This window comes from Eulemur rufifrons, chromosome 7 (genome assembly GCF_041146395.1).
Source record: "Eulemur rufifrons isolate Redbay chromosome 7, OSU_ERuf_1, whole genome shotgun sequence".
NCBI classification, from domain to species: Eukaryota; Metazoa; Chordata; class Mammalia; order Primates; family Lemuridae; genus Eulemur; species Eulemur rufifrons.
The window spans coordinates 63,463,661-63,482,988 of NC_090989.1; the positions used below are offsets into that span (position 1 = coordinate 63,463,661).

Here is a 19,328-nt window from a genome sequence, read left to right on the forward strand (position 1 = left end):
TTGAGGAATACTGTTCATTTTTCTAGGTTAACTCTAGAGCAATCAGTGATGGGTTATTTTATTTTTTAATAAGGTAGAAAATAAAGAAATTAGGATGATCTCTTTTTTTTTTTAATTAAGGGAAAGAAAGGAGAGGGAAGGAAGGGGTTTTTCTTTATGTTTTAAAGGAGAATACAAAGAGCTTTAGCTGGTTTAGGTCTTTGTGTAGCCTTCGGTTTCCACTTCCCAATTGCACATACTCTGCTACAACATACTTGTGACAAATTCCACATACAGATCAAGATTTGCATAGCTCTCTATATCAAAAAGAAACCAGGGCTAGGTCTTATCAAGGAGGAAGTAAAGAAAGTCTGGAGAATAGTCTAGCTGATGAAAACTGCTTTAAAAATTCTTTTCCAAATTCCCAAGACTGCCTTTCTAAAAGCACTCTCTAACATTATTTTAATATCCTTTTTATCATACCTTGATTCCCGAAGTACTTCCAAAATTTAATTAAAATGGAATAGAAAGTGACTTTGGTTTTTTCTCTAGCTTTAAATGAAGCTGAAACTGTGTATTTGTCATTATTATTTTTTAATATGGAACAAAATCAGAAGTGTAGAGACCTGCAACAGAGCCAGAGAGAGAATACGGGTGATAAGATGTTGAATGAATTAGTTTTTAGAAACCAGGTTTATATACTAAAAAAGAAGTTAGTATAGAGAGAGTTAAACAAGTAAAAAGATGGGTTAAAAAAAGTAATGATGAACAATTATGCATACACACACACACACACACACACACCACCCCCAAAAAGCAGCTTTGGAGTGATTATGAAATCCAAGGATCCCAGTTGATAATTCATGTAAATGTGTTGCTGTGGAACTTATTTTTACTTCTCTCCATAAATATATTGTTGACACAGAATAATATTCTTAGTTTTCTGACTATAGTTAACGGACATTTTAGGAGTTGACTTTTCCCTAAAAAAAAAAAAAAATGAACAGGCTACAAATCTCTTACTGCCCTTGTGCAGGTCTTAGATTTCACCATATCTATTTCTAAACAGAAAACAATGAGACTGCAGACAGCTGCAACGTAAAGAGTAAAGGAGCTGTCAATTTTTCACAGAATTCTTCTTTTCTGATGGTGCTGTTCTCCATGTATTATTAATCTGTATTTATATTTAACTCCAGCTATTAGTCCGCCTCTTCCAGCCACTGAGCCATTTGCAAAGGAGAGAAGAGGGAGACAAGGGTTGCTATTATTAGGCATCTGTGTGTGTGATGAAGGTGGAGACAATTAAATAACACCATTTTGCATCTTTGAAAATGACAGACATTGTTTGGGGTGGACAATTCAGAGCTGGTTAACATAACCTTTCCCCTCAAAAGAAGGTAAAACAATAGAGATACATTTTTGAAGTACTCAATTAAGCCTTCAGCAATGAGTGTGGGAAAATTATAGACCCAAAAAACCCTCCAGTTCCAGGCAAGGGTAAATTTTCTCTGCAGTACTCCGTCAGTGCTCATTTACTGCATCATTTTGACAATATCTCATATTTCCACAGGGCTTTTACATAATCCATAAATAGGGACAGAAAGGTGAGGAACAGAGACAACGGGGACAAAGCCTCTCATGTTGTCACTTCCTTCATTTTCCATTAAAGGGCGAGGCTGAAGGGTAGCATTTTAAGATGATTTTGTTAGAAGACATTAACAATCGACACAGCAAGAAGAAAGCTGTGAAAAACTGCCACTGCTTGCTCATTCTTCTGAAGGATGAGTGTAATTCAGTCATAATGAAGGCTCTTTAATGTTCCTCCCCCAAATCTTTTTCGATCAGGAAAGCCTGGAATCTGCAGGCAAGAAAGATAATCACATTAAGTTTCAATCATGAAAAGTTCAAATGCTAATAGTAATTTTTTTCCATATTTTCCATTTCTGTATGTCAGCCTGTTGTTACTTAAAGAACTAGCTTTATGAAGTTTTTCTCAAAAAACCACATAAGATTAAATAATAAAAAGAAATTCTACCAAAATGGAAAATATTTGCCAACAAATTGGTGACAGTATCATCTAAAGCAGAAAGGATGAAGGTGAATCTCGTAATACTTACCTACTATACTTTTATATAAATTATTTGTATTAGGACAGACTCTGAACAGATAACTTTGGAGATCCAAGCAAATGATTTTATTCTATTATTTTATAATGGAATCTTGTTCCTGGATTCTCCTTGGTTCTTAGACCCTTATTTTCCCTTTGCTCTAATTTTCTCCTTTTGTATTTAATAGGATAGAAAACCAGTTGCTTGTGCCTATAAAGGGCTTTCCCCAACCTTTTTTAACCACTTGTGAAAATAAATTTGGAAATCACCTGTCCAAATTTAAGAATCCATTTTATCAAGAAAAGAGAAATACCAACCTGATTACCTTCTCTTAAAAAATATCTCTTCTCTATGACCTGTGAGAAACAAATAAAGATTTTAAGTGCTTAGTACACATACCTGGAAAAAGTGGCTAACTACGGCGGCCACTAATGGGACTAAAAAGAATATATCCAAATTAAGGGTCTTTGTAGTAGCAGTAGACATTCAGTACAATGAGTTAAAATCTGCTGTTAACAAGATCAGTATTGTGAGAGTATTTCCATAAAGGCCTGCCTCATTCCAAAAAGTATTAATGACAGATCAAACAAAATAAATGAACAACAAAAACAACTAAATAATGAGACAATGACATAAGATCCCAGGCAATTAGAGTATGGCAGTAAATTTGACTCTAAATTTATTAGCAGTCAGCCCCAAAAGGGACCAAATAGAATCTGTAAGATAAAAGCAAAGCAATTGCCTGCAACAATAGTGTAGCTATTTCTTAAAGAGGAGTTTGCTTAATGTGGCAAACTACCACATCCCTATAGCAAACAGTGATAAATTCTATATGTCCTCAGCATAAGCAGATGACACATCAAAAAGCAGTCTGACTGTTTTGTTGACTGCTTCTATTTATGGACTTAATCTGCACCCTCAATTCAGTAGTTTCAGAATGGTCTGTATTTGGTCAGTAGGAAAATCAAGTTCAAGCAGTAGATGTATCTGCACAAATCCATCACCACTATTGAAAAAAAAACCCTCAAAATATATGTTGAAATGTAATGAGTTAAAGAGCATCATGTTTTCAGATAATGAAAAACATTTTAAAAAATAATAAATTCTGTTCTAACGCTTGAGAAACTGCAATGGTTACAGAAGCAGTATTATAAATGGTTCCTGATGGTTTGACTGTGATTTTTTGATATTATGATGGGTGTGAAAGCATTATGCATTCAGTAGAAACCATACTTTGAATATTCATACAACCATTTTGTTTTTCACTTTCAGTACAGTATTCAATAAATTACATGAGATATTCAAAACTTTATTATAAAATAGTCTTTGTGTTAAATGATTTTGCCCAATTGTAGGCCAATGTAAGTGTTCAGAGTATGTTTAAGGTAGGCTAGGCTAAGCTGTGTTTGATAAGTTAGGTGTATTAAATACATTTTTGCCTAACAATATTTTCAATTTACAATGGGTTTACTGGGACATAACCTCATCGTAAATTGAGAAGCATCTGTTTTTTTTTTTTACATAGAGCTGTTGTGATAAGAAAAGTTAATCAGATAAGAATACAGATTAACTGGAGATGAACTCTAAAACATTTGGATCTGGAATTGTAAAGCTACAAATTCCTTGGAATAAGAGCAGAACATGTTCTTCCAAGGCATGTGACAGGTTGCTCTCCCTGGCCTGAAAGCCATTCATCCAGATTATTTTTATCTTGGAAACTATGGCTGGGTTACTGTTAACCACAAGAGATTCAGGGTAAAGTTGCATTCAATGGTCCCAGAAGTAGAAAAGCTTGTTCATTATTAGTGTACATCTCAAAACACTTGACCCCAAAGAAACCAAGAAGGGGACTGATTCCCTTTCCTCTCACCATGGCAGGACAGGAAAATCTTAGCATTCTAGAGTGGACAGAATTACCACTAGCCAAGGGAGTCTGCAGAAGGAGTTAGACTTCCTCTTGGAGAGGAAATCTTTACACTAAATTCTGAGAGATCTGATGTACAGAAAACTAGGTGAAATTTAGCTGTCAGGTCCCTTAGTTTCACGCAAACCCGTTAGACCAGAGGTCTGGCCAATCTCCTAAGCCACATACCTTTTGTTGTGATTTAGGCAATGAAGAAAGAAATTACCTTTTGCTTTGGGTCATAATTCTTTACCCACAACTCGCAATGTACTTACTTCTCTTACCAAATCTTGCCCCCTTCCTAAAACCAAACAATTGCTCCTGATTTTTTTTTTTTTTTTAAATAAAAGCTTGCCTGACAACTTGGGTTACACTAGTCTATAACCCATTGTTTCTCTAGGATATAAGTTAGCACATCTTATTTTTTAAATTTCAAAATTAATAAATTATTAAAAAATTTAAAACAATATACTGTGGGATCTTTCCATGTCAGACCACATCTATAAGCTGTTGTTCTTAGGGGACAGAATTTTGTATCATAGGGGGGCCATGGATCCAAACCAAATGGAAGTGCTTACATTTTAAGTTTGAAAACAATGTGGAGAGAAAATTTGGTTCCTTGCAGTGGTTCTCAACAGTTTTCATGTCATAGTAGACACAGAAAGAGCTAGTATTTGTACAGCAGACTGGGGAAAATGGAAGAGGCTGTCAATCACCCAGTCCCCAACCCTGAGGGCTCTGGCTGCTCTAAGAACTACGGGAATCAATATCTCAGTACACTTGTACCCTATTTGCCATGAACTAGTTAAGAAGTTCTGCAGTGAAACAAAACTTTCCTAGTGTTTTAATGTTAAACATAGAGGGGAGTGGAGCTTATCTTATGCTGATATATTGAACAAAAGGGCCAAATATTAGATCCCTAAATAGTTAAAAGAAAAATGGTTCATCAAGCAGAGCTATGAGGAAATGTTTTTCTTAAGAGATTTCACTTAAAAAGGAATATAATACAGGAATTAACCTTTTTCAATAACATCCAGGAAGACATCCTATTCTACTTTACTATGCAATGTCAACATTGGGTGAACAACTTAAATTTGGTCAATGCAGCTGTATGGCCTTGTGAAGGAAAGACAAACAGAGCTCTAATTTGCCGGTTTGCTGAGTCATTCTACATTTTCATTCCAGTTTAGGATAATAAGATTTTACTAGCAAAGAGTCAATAATTGAAATGCAAAGATTCCTAATAGGGAAACATAAGGAAATCAAGAAAACGATATAACCTTAAAAAGTAACAGTAACATTCATGTGGAGAATATTAATAGCTGGGAGAGCAAAAAGAACTCAGGCTTTAACTAAGTAAAATCTCCTCAGTTCAGTGCCTTTTGTTTGTGTGTGTGTGGGGGTAGGGGGGTGGGTAAGCGAGTGAATAAGTACAAAAACAGCTAGAAAATGGGTCAACATAATTTGTTTGAAGGAGAGGTATCTTTTAAAAACCCCCATTTAAATTCAGTAGCTTTCACCCTTTACTTAGAGAACACTGATGATGGAATAACTACATCAGCAGGCCTTGAGCAATTATACCAACAGATAAGAGAGATCAAAACAAGTATTATTCAGGCTGTGAAATTTCGTACAAAGGAATAAAGGGACACAGGATCCTACAAAAGTTTAAACTCTCATAATATCTAAATTAAGTTTAAAAATAATGTAATTGAAGCCATTACCTTATCAAAAAACCTACTGAGCTTGACAGCATTGGAAGAACCTGCAGCTAAATACCGTGGATTTGTGCAATCCTAGAAGATAAAACATAAGATCCACAACTGAAAGTTAGGAAACCTAAGCTCTTTGTTAGTCATAACCTTTCCTGTTGCACATTTCTTTAGGAATAATACTATTAGGCATAATACTCTCATAAAATATTCAAATAATTTTCAAATTATGATGCACAAAGCAAGGCAGAAAGTACTAAAGAAAGATAAGGCCACCTACTCTTTGTCAGTTAAGCAATTTTAGGGTATACTGACGGAATCAATGTAGTTATCATCAAATAATTCATAGAGGAAGACAGGATTACTAATATTATGCCAACAATAAAACCAAGGTATTAATCAAGTGACCTACCTACATTTACCCTGAAAACCAGAAATAGAGCCATTAAAAGCAGTAAACATTTCACTTGTTAGTACTAGTTACTCACCAGTGCTCAACTAATTAAGTACTGTATAATTCATATGAATAGCAGGAAACATGAAAATAAGGATTCAGGGAAGCAAAGAACAAACAGAACAGTTGCCAGGGATTTCTCACTCCTTGGATGCAAGGTACTTCATCACTTAGTAGGTCACAAAGATATATTGTTTTTGATAATAAACAATAAACATATTACTACTGTTTGATAGGATTTTTTAAAATAGGAAAAAAATGGGTCCAGAAGAGACAAAACAATGTGGAACATTAAATCATTACAATAACTTTGCAAAGACCTTAAAGGGCTTACTATCCTTCTCTGGAATTCCAGTGTTGCATTGTTTTTGCTTGCCACCTCAAGAAACAGAGTACTTTGATTTTTACCTCAAATGCTACCTAAGACTAAATTATGAGGAAAGCATGTAGGCTCCTTTGCAAGGATGATATCTGTCTTTTAGCTACAGGCCCTCTGTGCCTCTTGAGATATTACTGAAATTATTGTTGCATTTATTCTGTTTTGATAACTCTAGGCCCACATGAATCCTTTCTAATGAATTTAGAAACAATTACTTATTTTATTCATATGCAACATTTCAGGGCTCACATTTTAAATTTTGGCTGCAAACTATAATACATTCTCTAAAACCACAAAAAAGAGACTACAGCAAATTTTTTAAAACTCAGGGATCTTCGAAGGCAGCAAGCTCTGAATGTGAGTATCTGTCCTAACATTTCTAAGATTGTTTTGTAACACTGGTTAGGTTACTAAACCTCTGAAGTTGGGCATACTCATTTGTGGAATGGGGATAATAATACTTTAACTCATAGGAGTTTTTTGAGTATTAAATAAGATAATCTATGTCTAGATACAGCAGGTATTGAAATACTAATTTCCTTCTCTCTTCAGTTTAAGAAAATGTTATCAGATTGAATTTTCAGACACAAAAAGCACTTACCATAATAAAGATAATTCCATATATATTAATTATACAGACTGAAACATCATTGTACAAACTATTATATTTGAAATGATGTTTGAACACATTTCTATACCAGTTGAGGCATGTAAGAAGAGAAAAACTTTTGACCTGTGATAGAAATGTTTTATAAAATGGATATTGATTAGTTATGAAAATGTCAAAAGATTTCATAGATAATTCTAAATAGAGCTAAAGTACTAAATCAAATAGCAAGCAAACAAAACACCCCAAAAAACTTAATTCTAGGGCTCCACAATTTCAGGTTGACCAGGCTAGAGAAAGCTTATGATTCTTACGATGAGACTTTTAGAGCTGACAGAGCCATCTGCCATTGATTGTGGCTAAGGGTAAAGCCTGAAAATTAATAGCTCTAAATAGCTTGTCTGAGCTTGAGAAAGGACTATTAACTAGGGAAGATGCTTCAATATGATCACTATGAAGTAAACACACAACAGAGAAAAATTTGTACTAGACACAATAAGCCTAAAGGGATTTTAAAAAAATAATCTACCACCTATTTATAATTAAAACAATTTGCATTTTATTTAGGCAGAAGATAACTTTCATTCCACCTTTGAAATGTATATCTATTTTTACTTTTCTACAGTTTTAAGTAAACTCATACAGTAACTAATGAAACTAGCACTAATACTGCTATATTATTAATAGTTTTTTATTTGAGGCTTTATATTTACTTGAGGAATGTTTTTGACTGCTCTTTTTGAAACTCTCTTGTATCCTATTTTCCTCCTCATTTTTTCTTCTCTGCATCCTCATGACCCTCTCATATTGTTGTTTCTGCTGTGTTCTTGATGCCATACATTGATAAAAGCTAAAAGCATGTTGTATTTCAACTCCCTGGAGATCATGTGTGCTTAAGTTCCACTACTTGTGTACCTTTACATCTGTCTAACAATTAAAAGATGGCCTTGTCTTTGTAAGGCAAGTAGGAATAACATATATTAAACATATAGGTGATTGTCACAGAAACCCACAGCCACTAGAAACAGATACATTTAGAAATATATTAAAAGTAAGCACTGGAACAAATTAAGTGTATTCAATGGTAAATTTCCCTTTGGAAATAATGTTCCAATAAAGTAACCTCAGTACTTCTTCCACAAGGATATCAGATATCTATATAGCAGGAATCTCTGGAGAATCATGGTCCAGTGCTGACTACCTGGCATATCTACATTAAATATTCCATTGTGGGAGCTGAGAAAATCAGGCACCCTCCACTGCAAAGCAGAATGTAAAAACAATGGAATGGCAGGCAGAAACTGGCAGGTATGGAAGTAGAGGTGGGGCTGATCCAAGCAGTGTTCACAAATGTTGACTCACAGAGTAAGGGCATCAGAACCACCTGAGTTATTTGTGAAAACTATAGATCCTCCTGCCAGACCTTATAAATAAAAATCTCCGGCAGGGGGGCAGTTATTCAAAATTTTTCATAGGTACTGTTGGTAATATACAATCAGGTTTGGTCAACTGTTGGTCTAGGTGATTCTAAGAGTCCCTTCAACTCCAAAATTCTAAATGTTAGTTAAAGGACAATTAAGTGGAAAATATGCTTAACTTCAGGACACAGGCTCTGAGTCTAAGTGCCCTATTTGACCTGTGTAACCTTGGCCTAGTTACCTCTCTCTGTTTCTTGTCTTCATCTTTAAAATGAGGATAATAATATCATCTACCTTATAGGGTTGATTGTGAAGATGCATGTGAGATAATGTAAGTAAAGTAATAGAACAGTGTTAAGCATATAAGTGGTCAATAAATGTTGGCCATTAGTATTATTACACCACCACCCCTGTACATCTGGAATGCCAGTGCACCGAATATGTTGCAAAAAAAAAAAATCCTGCTTGTGAACAACAACATATAACCATGAATGAAGCTGCTGGCCAGGATCATTCTCTGGGTATTGCTAAGTGGCTTACGTATCAACTGTTTCTCAGTCTTTTTAGAACTCAGTTCTAATTGAGCTAGCTATCTAAGGAAGAGTCTCAATCCTCTGTATATGCATAAGTTTATAAAAATTAGCCCTAAAATTTTGTAGTTTAAGAAGCCAAAGAGACACTTTCTGAAGCAAGAATAATCAAGGTGTAGTATCACCTTAATCAATTTAATTATTTTAATTTTGGTGTGATTTTTAAAAATATTCTCAAGAAAAAGCCCATGATTTACATTATTCATAGAATAAAGTCTGAATATTATAATAGATCGTCATATAAGGCTGAAGTGTCTGTGCACTGTATACATCTGACAGTTTAGACATGTTGATTCCAATCTTGACTACATTTTGGATGAGAACCCAAACAGCCTGACTTCAAGTACAAAGCTTCTTTTACTAGAATATATGACTCAAATATAAGTCTTTGGTTTTTGCCTTTACCTGATAATAATATAAACATGCATTAGTGAAAATACACACCAAATTAATCTCTTCTGCATTGAAATCCTCAGCCAGGAAAGCAGTCCTAGTTAAAACTTCATGGCGCTTGGTTTCATGAATCTGATCCAGTTTAGTCCCTATTACCAACAGTGGGATTTGGTTATCAGCAAACTGTTCTCGATCATAATCCCTGTGATAAATAATAATGAACAGGTGAATAGAATTTAACTTTCTGATGTAGATGTGTAATATTTAAATGCATCTAGCTTACATTATTTTACTGAAAATTAATTGATTCCTGCTTACCTATCCCCTATAAACCTACTTTTCTCCCAATTTCTTCCATCTACTTGTTCATTTATCAATCCATCCTCATCATCTATTGAGTTCCTACTATTCATCCAACCATTCAAAATTTGGTCCCATGTATTTTATTGACTACGTGAACAACTGTATATCAAGTATACCACAATCAGTTGACTTGACTTCCCCATAACTCTGTCTTTTAAGGCTAACAGCACAGGAATTTTTCAGTGTAGAAGCACAGAACAGATTTTAACTTCAGTGTAGAGAAAACCCAGCAGCCTGCCAAGCACTTAAGCCTTGTGCTAGAAGGGAAAATGAAAAGCTTCTGGGTGCCTTTGGGGTATGCATAAACTCCAAATCTATGATACACATTTCTATCTGAAAGGTAAACTAAGGAAAATAAGAAAATAAGAAATAGGGAAAATGAAGCCTAGAAAAAATCAAATATAGGTGATACTATATAGGCTGGGAAATACAGATTAAAGAAATAGATATGGAAGGAAATAGTTGAAATGCAAAATAAGTAGTAAAAGGAAAGAATTTAGTACCAAACAGTTTGTCCTGACATGGGAGACAGAGGACAGGCAATAAGAATCACTTAGGGTTAGTGGCCTTGAATCACTAGTTATTACAATCCTTTTCTTCCTATATTTACCCAAAGGATTGAGTGGTAATATAAATGATACTTCTTATTACTCACAGGAACAAGAATCTATTATTGTTGAATTAAATTCTAGTCACAGAAAACAGATTTTGATTTCTGACGCATTATAAGCTCAATTTACAATAGTCAGCAAAATCTGGTTGTGAACAATTTATGGCAGTAAATCAATATTGCATAATCCAATCACTACAACTCAGTTGAATGCAGCTTTTTTCTTCCTTTGACACTACTTTTCTTTCTCATAGAGTTATCTAAATTGGGGTGAGGAGCAAAGTTACTAAATATTTATACACTTCACAGTAAATCTTCCAGAGTCTTAGATATACTGTTCAGTCTTGGAACACATTTATTTTCAGCTATATAACCTCCCATTCTTACAAAAATATTACCATTCTATTTACTGCATCAAAGCAATAGCTTCAGTTCAAGGCCTTTGTTTCTTCTCACTGACATCGATCCTGATTTAGGAGACATGGTCAAAAACTGAAATTTGCACCCGGACGTGGTGGCTCACGCCTGTAATCCTAGCACTCTGGGAGGCCAAGGCGGGAGGATTGTTCGAGGTCAGGAGTTTGAGACCAGCCTGACCAAGAGCGAGACACCATCTCTACTAAAAATAGAAAGAAATTAGCTGGACAACTAAAAATATACAGAAAAAATTAGCCAGGCATGGTGGTGCATGCCTGTAGTCCTAGTTACTTGGGAGGCTGAGGCAGAAAGATTGCTTAAGCCCAGGAGTTTGAGGTTGCTGTGAGCTATGCTAACGCCACGGCACTTAGCCTGGGCAACAGAGTGAGACTCTTTGTCTCAAAAAAAAAAAAAACAAAACCCCAAAACCCCTTGAAATTTGCTTTATTATGAAGAATAAAATTTTGACTGCCCTTCTTTATGACTATTTCCTTTTCCTACATTCACTAATTCTGTTTCTTATACAAATGTTTGTATATATCCTATCAAATATCGTCTTTGATACACATACATCTGTCACTTATAGTCTTGCACAATCTCTTGAATATTGACATACATAAAACATACATATATAGTTTGTTCTCTTATTTCTCTTTTTAGTTTTCCTTTTTTCCCACTTTCCTTCATAAAATCTTGTATCCCATTTGAAATTTGATCTTGAAATTTTTTCCTGTTTGTAAAACTATTTTATCATGGATGGATAAGGCTGACAATTCCTTAACATCACAAAGAGACAGACAACGAGGTATCATAATTCACAAAAACAAGTTTAAAAGACCCTACAGGGATACAATCATCAAACTCCAGAACACAGGAAACTGTACAGGAAAAACAAGCCATCTTCTTTCATAAATAAACTGCTAGGTGGTTAAAAAAAAGAAAAAAAAAAAAAAACAAGAAGGAGGAACCTAAGATTAAAAGAAACTTAAGAAACCAATTACAATGAGTGACCCTTATTTAGATATGTTTCAAACAAATCAACTACAACATTTATGAAACAATTGGGGAAATTAAAATAACATTTGATTATTAAAGAATTATTCTTAAATTTTTAGGTGTAATAATTATATGCTGTTATGTTAAAAAAAAGTCCTTATCCTTTAAAGTTATACACTGAAGTACATAGGGATGAAATGATATGTCTAACATTTGTTTCAAAATAATCCAGTTGAGGGTGGGGAGTGGGTAGAAGTATGGATGAAACAAGATTGGCCATATATTGATAACTGTTGAAACAGGGTGACAGGCACATGGGAGTTCATTCTCTATTCTTTATATTTATATATGTTTAAAACTTTCTGGCCGGGCGTGGTGGCTCACGCCTGTAATCCTAGCACTCTGGGAGGCCGAGGCGGGTGGATCGCTCAAGGTCAGGAGTTCGAGACCAGCCTGAGCAAGAGCGAGACCCCATCTCTACTAAAAATAGAAAGAAATTATCTGGCCAACTAAAATATATATAGAAAAAATTAGCCGGGCATGGTGGCGCATGCCTGTAGTCCTACCTACTCGGGAGGCTGAGGCAGTAGGATCGCTTGAGCCCAGGAGTTTGAGGTTGCTGTGAGCTAGGCTGACGCCATGGCACTCACTCTAGCCCGGGCAACAAAGTGAGACTCTGTCTCAAAAAAAAAAAAAAAAAACTTTCTGTAAGAAAAAGTTAAAAAAATTAATGCGGTAAAAAATGCTTATGATAAAATTTACCCCAATTTTTTTTAATGCAGTTAAATTTTATTTTTTATATGACAGAGTACTGCTTTATTATTTAGAATAAAATTTTCAATATATTTTATTTGATAATTTTGACCTGGGGACACCATAGCAGAGTAGAAAAACCTGGAGCTTTATAGGCACATAAGACTGAGCTTTTTTCTCTTTTTTTCTTTTTTTATTTCAGCATATTATGGGGGTACCAATGTTTAGGTTATGTATATTGCCCTTGTCCCCCCTCCCCTACCCCAATTTTTTTATATGGCTTAAAATGTAAACTGATAAAAAGGACATACGCTAAACAGTCTTGTTCCTACCCTTGTCCTCATCCACCCATTTCTCCTGGCCCCCTATAGGTAACCATTTTTATTACTTTTTAATTTATCCTTTCACTGATTCTTTATACAAATATAAGTACATATTCTTATTTCTTCCCTTTCTTACACAATTGGAGGTTACAATATATATTCTCTGTATCTTGATTTTTTAAAACTAACAATATATCTTCTGTAGATCTCTCTATTTTAGTACATAGAGATCTTTCTGATTCTTTTTAAAATAGTTGAATAGTACTCCTGTATGTGGATATACCATTATTTGTTCAGTGAATCTTCTGTTGGACACTAGGGTTGTTTCCAAATCTTTTGATGTTACAAATAATGTACCAATGAAGCATCAGTGTGTTAATGTTGTTTTATACATTTGTGGGGTCACCTATAGGATCAAAATAAAGATGTAGGGTCAAAATGCAAATGTATCTATAATTTTTACTGCCACCTTGAATTCCTTGAACACACTATATCCCAACCCTAAATTTTAGAATAAATTTTTTTTAATTAAAAAAAATATTTTTCTCTTGTATATTCCCAGTTTACGTAAGAATAAGTTTCCTTTTAAAAAAAAAAAAAATTTAGCAGAGTTTATTTGAGCAAAGGACAATTCATGAATCATGCAGGGTCCTGAACCAGTAGTGCTTCAGAGAGCTCCACTCAGTAATGTGGACAGGAAATATTTATTAAATTTCTTGAGTAATAATAATTTTAGTAGAAAATAGAGAAAAGGCTAGGTTGATGAAGACATCAATAATGAAAAGAATTGACAGAGGAAATAGGAAATATCAAGTAGGTTTTGAAATATGGGTTTTAAATTAGTTGTGTTTATCCTTTAGTAGGTCTTTCAGGCATCCACACATATGCACTCAAACTTATACTATATTTAGGTTTCACATAACAGTTAGACTTCCACAAAGGAAACAAAGTTTTTAGAAGACTTTCTTCAGTCAAAAATGGGAAGTGGGGTTCTGTTCAAGGTAAGATGTAGTAAGTAAACTCTATCTTATCTTTCCCACTGACTGCAACTATAAAACCTGGACAGCATGCATAAAGCAGCTATTTGAGAACTGTGAAAAGTAAACAGTAGTGGGCATATTGAGGAAGAAGGCTAAAATTTGAAGTACCATTGAACCAGCAGTGAGTTTATGACTTTTTTCCTTCCATATCCCCTTGTTTGAATTCAACTTAGCTTGGAACCTGAAAGTGGTCAATGTGCGGACAGAGAACTCCAGAAGAAGTCCTATGGAACAGGAAAAGGGATTCCTAATGCTTGAAGGAAGTGTGGAAGTCCAATATTTTTTTACTTCTATCATAAGCCAGCCCCTGAACAATTTCATAATGGTGTGTTAAAAGCTATAACACAAGGAGAATGCTCAGGAGCATAGAGGAAAGGAAATCTTTCTCTCTGATTAGTGGAATTGTAATCCCAAGAGGGTAGGGCCAACTCCCATTGTATTTATTCTTTTCTTTGTCCTGCTACTTGGCCCTGGACATGGGTGCAGTTGCACAAGTATATGACAGAATAGGTAACAAAAGCCACAGTTTTTTCGCCAGGGCACAAGAAAGGGAGCCCCAGCAAACTTTGAAGTATGGGGGAGATTGTAGAGATGGTGAAGTTTGGGAAAGCAACCCTGCAAAATAGTCCATGAACCCCTGGGCTCATTCTCAAAGCTGTACATGTATGGATCTGATCCTAATCAGCATACCAAAGATGTTGCAAACTGAAACAACGGGGACACATACTGATGGACACAACACCCAGGTCACATACTGATCATTGGGTAGTGCACAAATATAAAATCATACAAAGTATGTTCTTAGACCAAAATAAAATTAAAATAGAAATTCATAACAAAGGATAATCGGAAAATCTCTGAATACCTGGAAACCAAACAACACATTTCTAAATAATCCATGGGGAAACCTCAAGAAATATTAGAAAATATTTTGAACTAAATGAAAATGAAAAAACATTAAAAAACATTAAAAAATTTGTGGGATGCAGTTAAAGTAGTGTCTAGAGGGAAATTTATAGCATTAAATGCTTATATTAACAAAAGAAGAAAGATCTTTGGTCAGTAATCTAAGTATCTTAACAAACTATAATATAAAGAAAAAGCAAGATAAATCCAAAGCAAGCAGAAGGAAGGAAATAGAAATAGTAAGATAAGAGCAGAAATAAATTCAATTATATATAGAAAAATAGATAAAAATCAGTGAAACCAAAAGCTGCTTCTGTGAAAAAGATCAATAAAACTGATAAACCTCTAGCAATTCTGACAAAAAAGCAAAGCAAAGACATAAATTACCAAAATCAGGGATGAAAAAGGGGTATCACTACAGACTATGCAAATATCATAAGTGAATACTATAAACAACTCTATTCACATAAATTCAACAACTTAAATGAAATAGATGAATTCCACAAAATCCACAAATTACCAACACTCACCTAGGGTGAAAGAGACAACTTGAATAGTCCTATCATTATTAAAGAAATTTAATTTGTCATTAAAAACCTTCAAATAAGAAATCTCCAGGTTCAGATGGTCTCATTGGTAAATTCTACCAAACATCCAAAAAAGAAATTGCACCAAGGATATACAATTTCTTCCAGAAAATAGAAGGGACACTTCCAACTCATTCTTATGAGGCCAACATTATCCTTACATTAATTTAAAGACATTAGAAGAAGAGAAAACTACATACGAATGCCCCTCATGAACACAGACAAAAATCTTCAAGAAAATATTAGCAAATCAAAATCCAGCAACAAATAAAATGAGTAATACACCATGACCAAGGAATGGAAGGCTGGTCACTGGGGATGTCTGGGATTAGGCAAAGAGTTAGACACGATATCAAAAGCATAACCCATAAAAGAAAAAATGAGAGATTAGACTTCATCAAAATGAAAACTATTGCTTTGTGAAAGACACTGTTAAGAGAATGAAAAGATAATCTATAGACTGGGAGAAAATATTTGCAAATCAAACACTTACAAAAATATTTGCAAATCAAACACTTGTTATTTTTGAGACTAAATACCTGTGATTGCTATAACATTTCAAAAGAATTATGAAATAATTCTGGGCTTACCCATTTGTCACCAAGACTCCAGTTGGCACCAAATCCCTGTTGAGAGCTTCCAATGACCAACGATACAAGTTTTGAGATGACTTCTTATTTGTTAAGTCATGGACTAAGATAATACCTAAAATAATCAGAGAAAATAATGTCAATAGTAAAACAATTCCTCTTCATTTCACAACTGGCAAAGTGAAGTTTAGTAAGTACAACTATTCAGATGCTCAATGAATCTAGCATTCTAGTATGACTAGCAAACTCAGACACATTTAAAAATTTCCTCTAAAAATACTTACAGATAATTAACTATGAAACTTTCTTTGTCAGTTATATAACTTTTTAAAAAATTTTACAAGGGCTGACAAACTGTCATTAAACTGTTAGAATATTTTTTCTTCATTTAACACTTCCTGGGTGTCTACTCTATACCTGATCTTACTTGCAGAAGCACCTCATCAATCAAGATAATCAAACTACTTCAGGTATATAAGAAATTATATTCATTCAAAAAATTATGTTGTCTCTTCACTGTAGATAGTACTGCCACAGACACTAGCACATAGAGATATTACTTATACTCACTAAAAATAATAATAAAAATTTATTAAAATGGTACTGATTTGATATAATTGCTATTCTTTAGCTGACAAAACATTATCCTGCAGATCACCAGGGCCTAATCAACTCAAAAGTCTAATTTTCTAGTTCTTTGAATTAATGATTAGCTATACAAGCTTGCTACCTATAAGAGATTTAGTTAATTAGAGCATAGAAATATGCCACTAGAAGAGAGTAGGAGGAGTTAGTCAAGAAGTATGAATTAGTAGAAAATACATGCATGGACTTTGAGAGAATGAGAAAAATAACAAAATGTAATGAGGTCCAGAAATACAATTAAACAGAATCAATTCAGATTCTAGATAGAAAGGTAAAGCAGGTAATTATTATATTATAGTAAGATACATACAAAAGCAGAAAAGCTTTAATGCCCAATAGAATACAGGATATCATTTCATGGTCAAAAGACTATAGGTTTCAAACTCTCAACCCTTTCCTATATTATCCAGATTATAAAAAGAGGACATGAAAAACTGATGATTCCTCCATCTTCAAGATGTGGTATATGTCAATTTGAAAAAGAAGGGCAGTAGAAGTAGAATTAACTGGTTTCTATAGTTTTTACAGCCATCTGTGTGACCAAGGTGCTGTACAAGTATAGGTGACTTGTTTCAGCAAGCTCAGATAAACCTCTATCTCTCCTGGTGTCTGAAACAAATAGAGATCTGACACTTGTCCTCATATCTAGCTGCACTCACTCTTCCTTCCACAATACAATGAGGAGTTCTAAGAAACATCAATGGCATAGATTTTTTAAAAAGCAAATAAATGGCCAGGTGTGGTGGCTCATGCCTATAATCCTAGCACTCTGGGAGCCAAGGCAGGAGGATTGCTTGAGGTTAGGAGTTCGAGAGCAACCTGAGCAAGAGCGAGACCCTGTCTCTACTAAAAACAGAAAAAATTAGCCAGGCGTGGCAGTGCGTGCCTGTAGTTCAGCTACTCGGGAGGCTGAGGCAGAAGGATCCCCTGTGCCCAGGAGTTTGAGGTTGCTGTGAGCTAGGCTGACACCATGGCACTCTAGCCTGGGCAACAGAGCGAGACGATCTATTAAAGAGTATAGCTAACATTAATTTAGTACTTATGTACTAGATATTGTGTTTTACAGCTGTTATCTAATTTAATTTTCAGAACAGTCCTATAAGGTAAGAATTATTATCTTTATACACAGGAGAAAACTGAGGCTCTGAGAGATCGAGTAATTTGCCCTAGGTCACATGGTAAACCAGAATTTGCACTCAGGTAATCTGAGAGTAAAAGACTGGGGAAAGCAGAATAAAATATCATTTTAGGGCAAAGGAATGGCAGATATTTTCTCCCTTCTCTATTTCCCAGGTATAAATATTACAAAACAATGGGTGAGACTTTTGGATGGGGGAGTGAAAGGGTTCTAAAGGCCTTAGCTATTAGATGGACGGGGGAGTTTATTTTTTGAGGCTCTCTAGGTAAGGCTTTTGAGCTTTTTTTTTTTTTTTTTTTTTGAGACAGAGTCTCACCCTGTTGCCCAGGCTAGAGTGAGTGCCGTGGCGTCAGCCTAGCTCACAGCAACCTCAAACTCCTGAGCTCAAGCGATCCTCCTGTCTCAGCCTCCCGAGTAGCTGGGACTACAGGCATGCGCCACCATGCCCGGCTAATTTTTTCTATATATATTTTTAGCTGTCCATATAATTTCTTTCTATTTTTAGTAGAGGTGGGGTCTCGCTCTTGCTCAGGCTGGTCTCGAACTCCTGAGCTCAAACGATCCGCCCACCTCGGCCTCCCAGAGTGCTAGGATTACAGGCGTGAGCCACCGCGCCCGGCCGGCTTTTGAGCTTTTAAGGGCATTTGAGCACCCTTTTTCCTCATTCTTTCTCTTTCATTTGGGCTCAGAGTTCTTGCTTTGTAGAATATAAGCTAGAAGAGCAAAGGTGGGGCCCAGATGAAAGAAGTCAGGGTGACAGCTGATGAGAATGTTTTAATCTTAAGAGAGAGAAGTAAAGACACTTGCATTTTCCTTCTGAGATTACCAGCCTAGCTCATAAGAGAGGGAAGAAGGTAAGTATTGAGGGAAGAAAGTTATCGCTAAGACTAAAGACTGCACATTTGAATAGAGTGATCCTTATGCTCTGTTTCTTAGGAAACTAAGAATGGTAGACAAAGTAAAGAACCTTGAGTGCTTCTACCAGGAGAAATGTTCCAGAGCTAAGGTGAAAGAACACAGAAATAGGTTTTTCAATCAACAGGTTTTTTTATTTTTAAAGAAACAGAAATATATCTCAGTCTTATCTGCAAAACCTAATGAATAGTAGGTATAGAAGAGATAATCAAATAAATATGGATTTGGATGGATTTCTTATTTAGCACTTACAAGTTTGCAATTCAGAATTTCATAGTTTCTAGGATTTGCTGGTATTTATCTATATTATTTATTTATAATTTTTATCCTACCTGTCTCAAAAATACCTAGACAGCAAAGGTGTCATTTATATATCCAAACTTCCTGGGCCAGATCAGATTGATATCTGCTTTGACAAGTCATTTGACCGATACAAGTTTAACACTTGAGTCTAAGTCTAAACCAGGTTTCATTTCTTTCTCTCCTTTTCTCTAAGAAGTCA

The 19,328-nt window shown here is 34.9% G+C and overlaps 1 protein-coding gene across 3 annotated transcripts in view; it reads right to left on the reverse strand.

Annotated features, from left to right (window-relative positions):
• Window positions 1-1,311: 1,311 nt before the first annotated feature.
• RABL3 (RAB, member of RAS oncogene family like 3) overlaps window positions 1,312-19,328 on the reverse strand; it is a 37,154-nt gene continuing 19,137 nt past the window's right edge. The window contains exons 4-9 of one of the 3 annotated variants that reach the window (XM_069472682.1): window positions 16,129-16,243; window positions 9,595-9,745; window positions 5,715-5,786; window positions 2,405-2,443; window positions 2,015-2,056; window positions 1,312-1,837 (exon numbers count right to left, since the gene is read on the reverse strand). In XM_069472682.1, coding sequence (XP_069328783.1) covers window positions 1,772-1,837; window positions 2,015-2,056; window positions 2,405-2,443; window positions 5,715-5,786; window positions 9,595-9,745; window positions 16,129-16,243 — 485 coding nt within the window. In that variant the 3' untranslated portion in view covers window positions 1,312-1,771. The remainder of the gene's footprint in view (window positions 1,838-2,014; window positions 2,057-2,404; window positions 2,444-5,714; window positions 5,787-9,594; window positions 9,746-16,128; window positions 16,244-19,328) is intronic. The other 2 variants (XM_069472683.1, XM_069472684.1) reach the window with 2 other exon arrangements.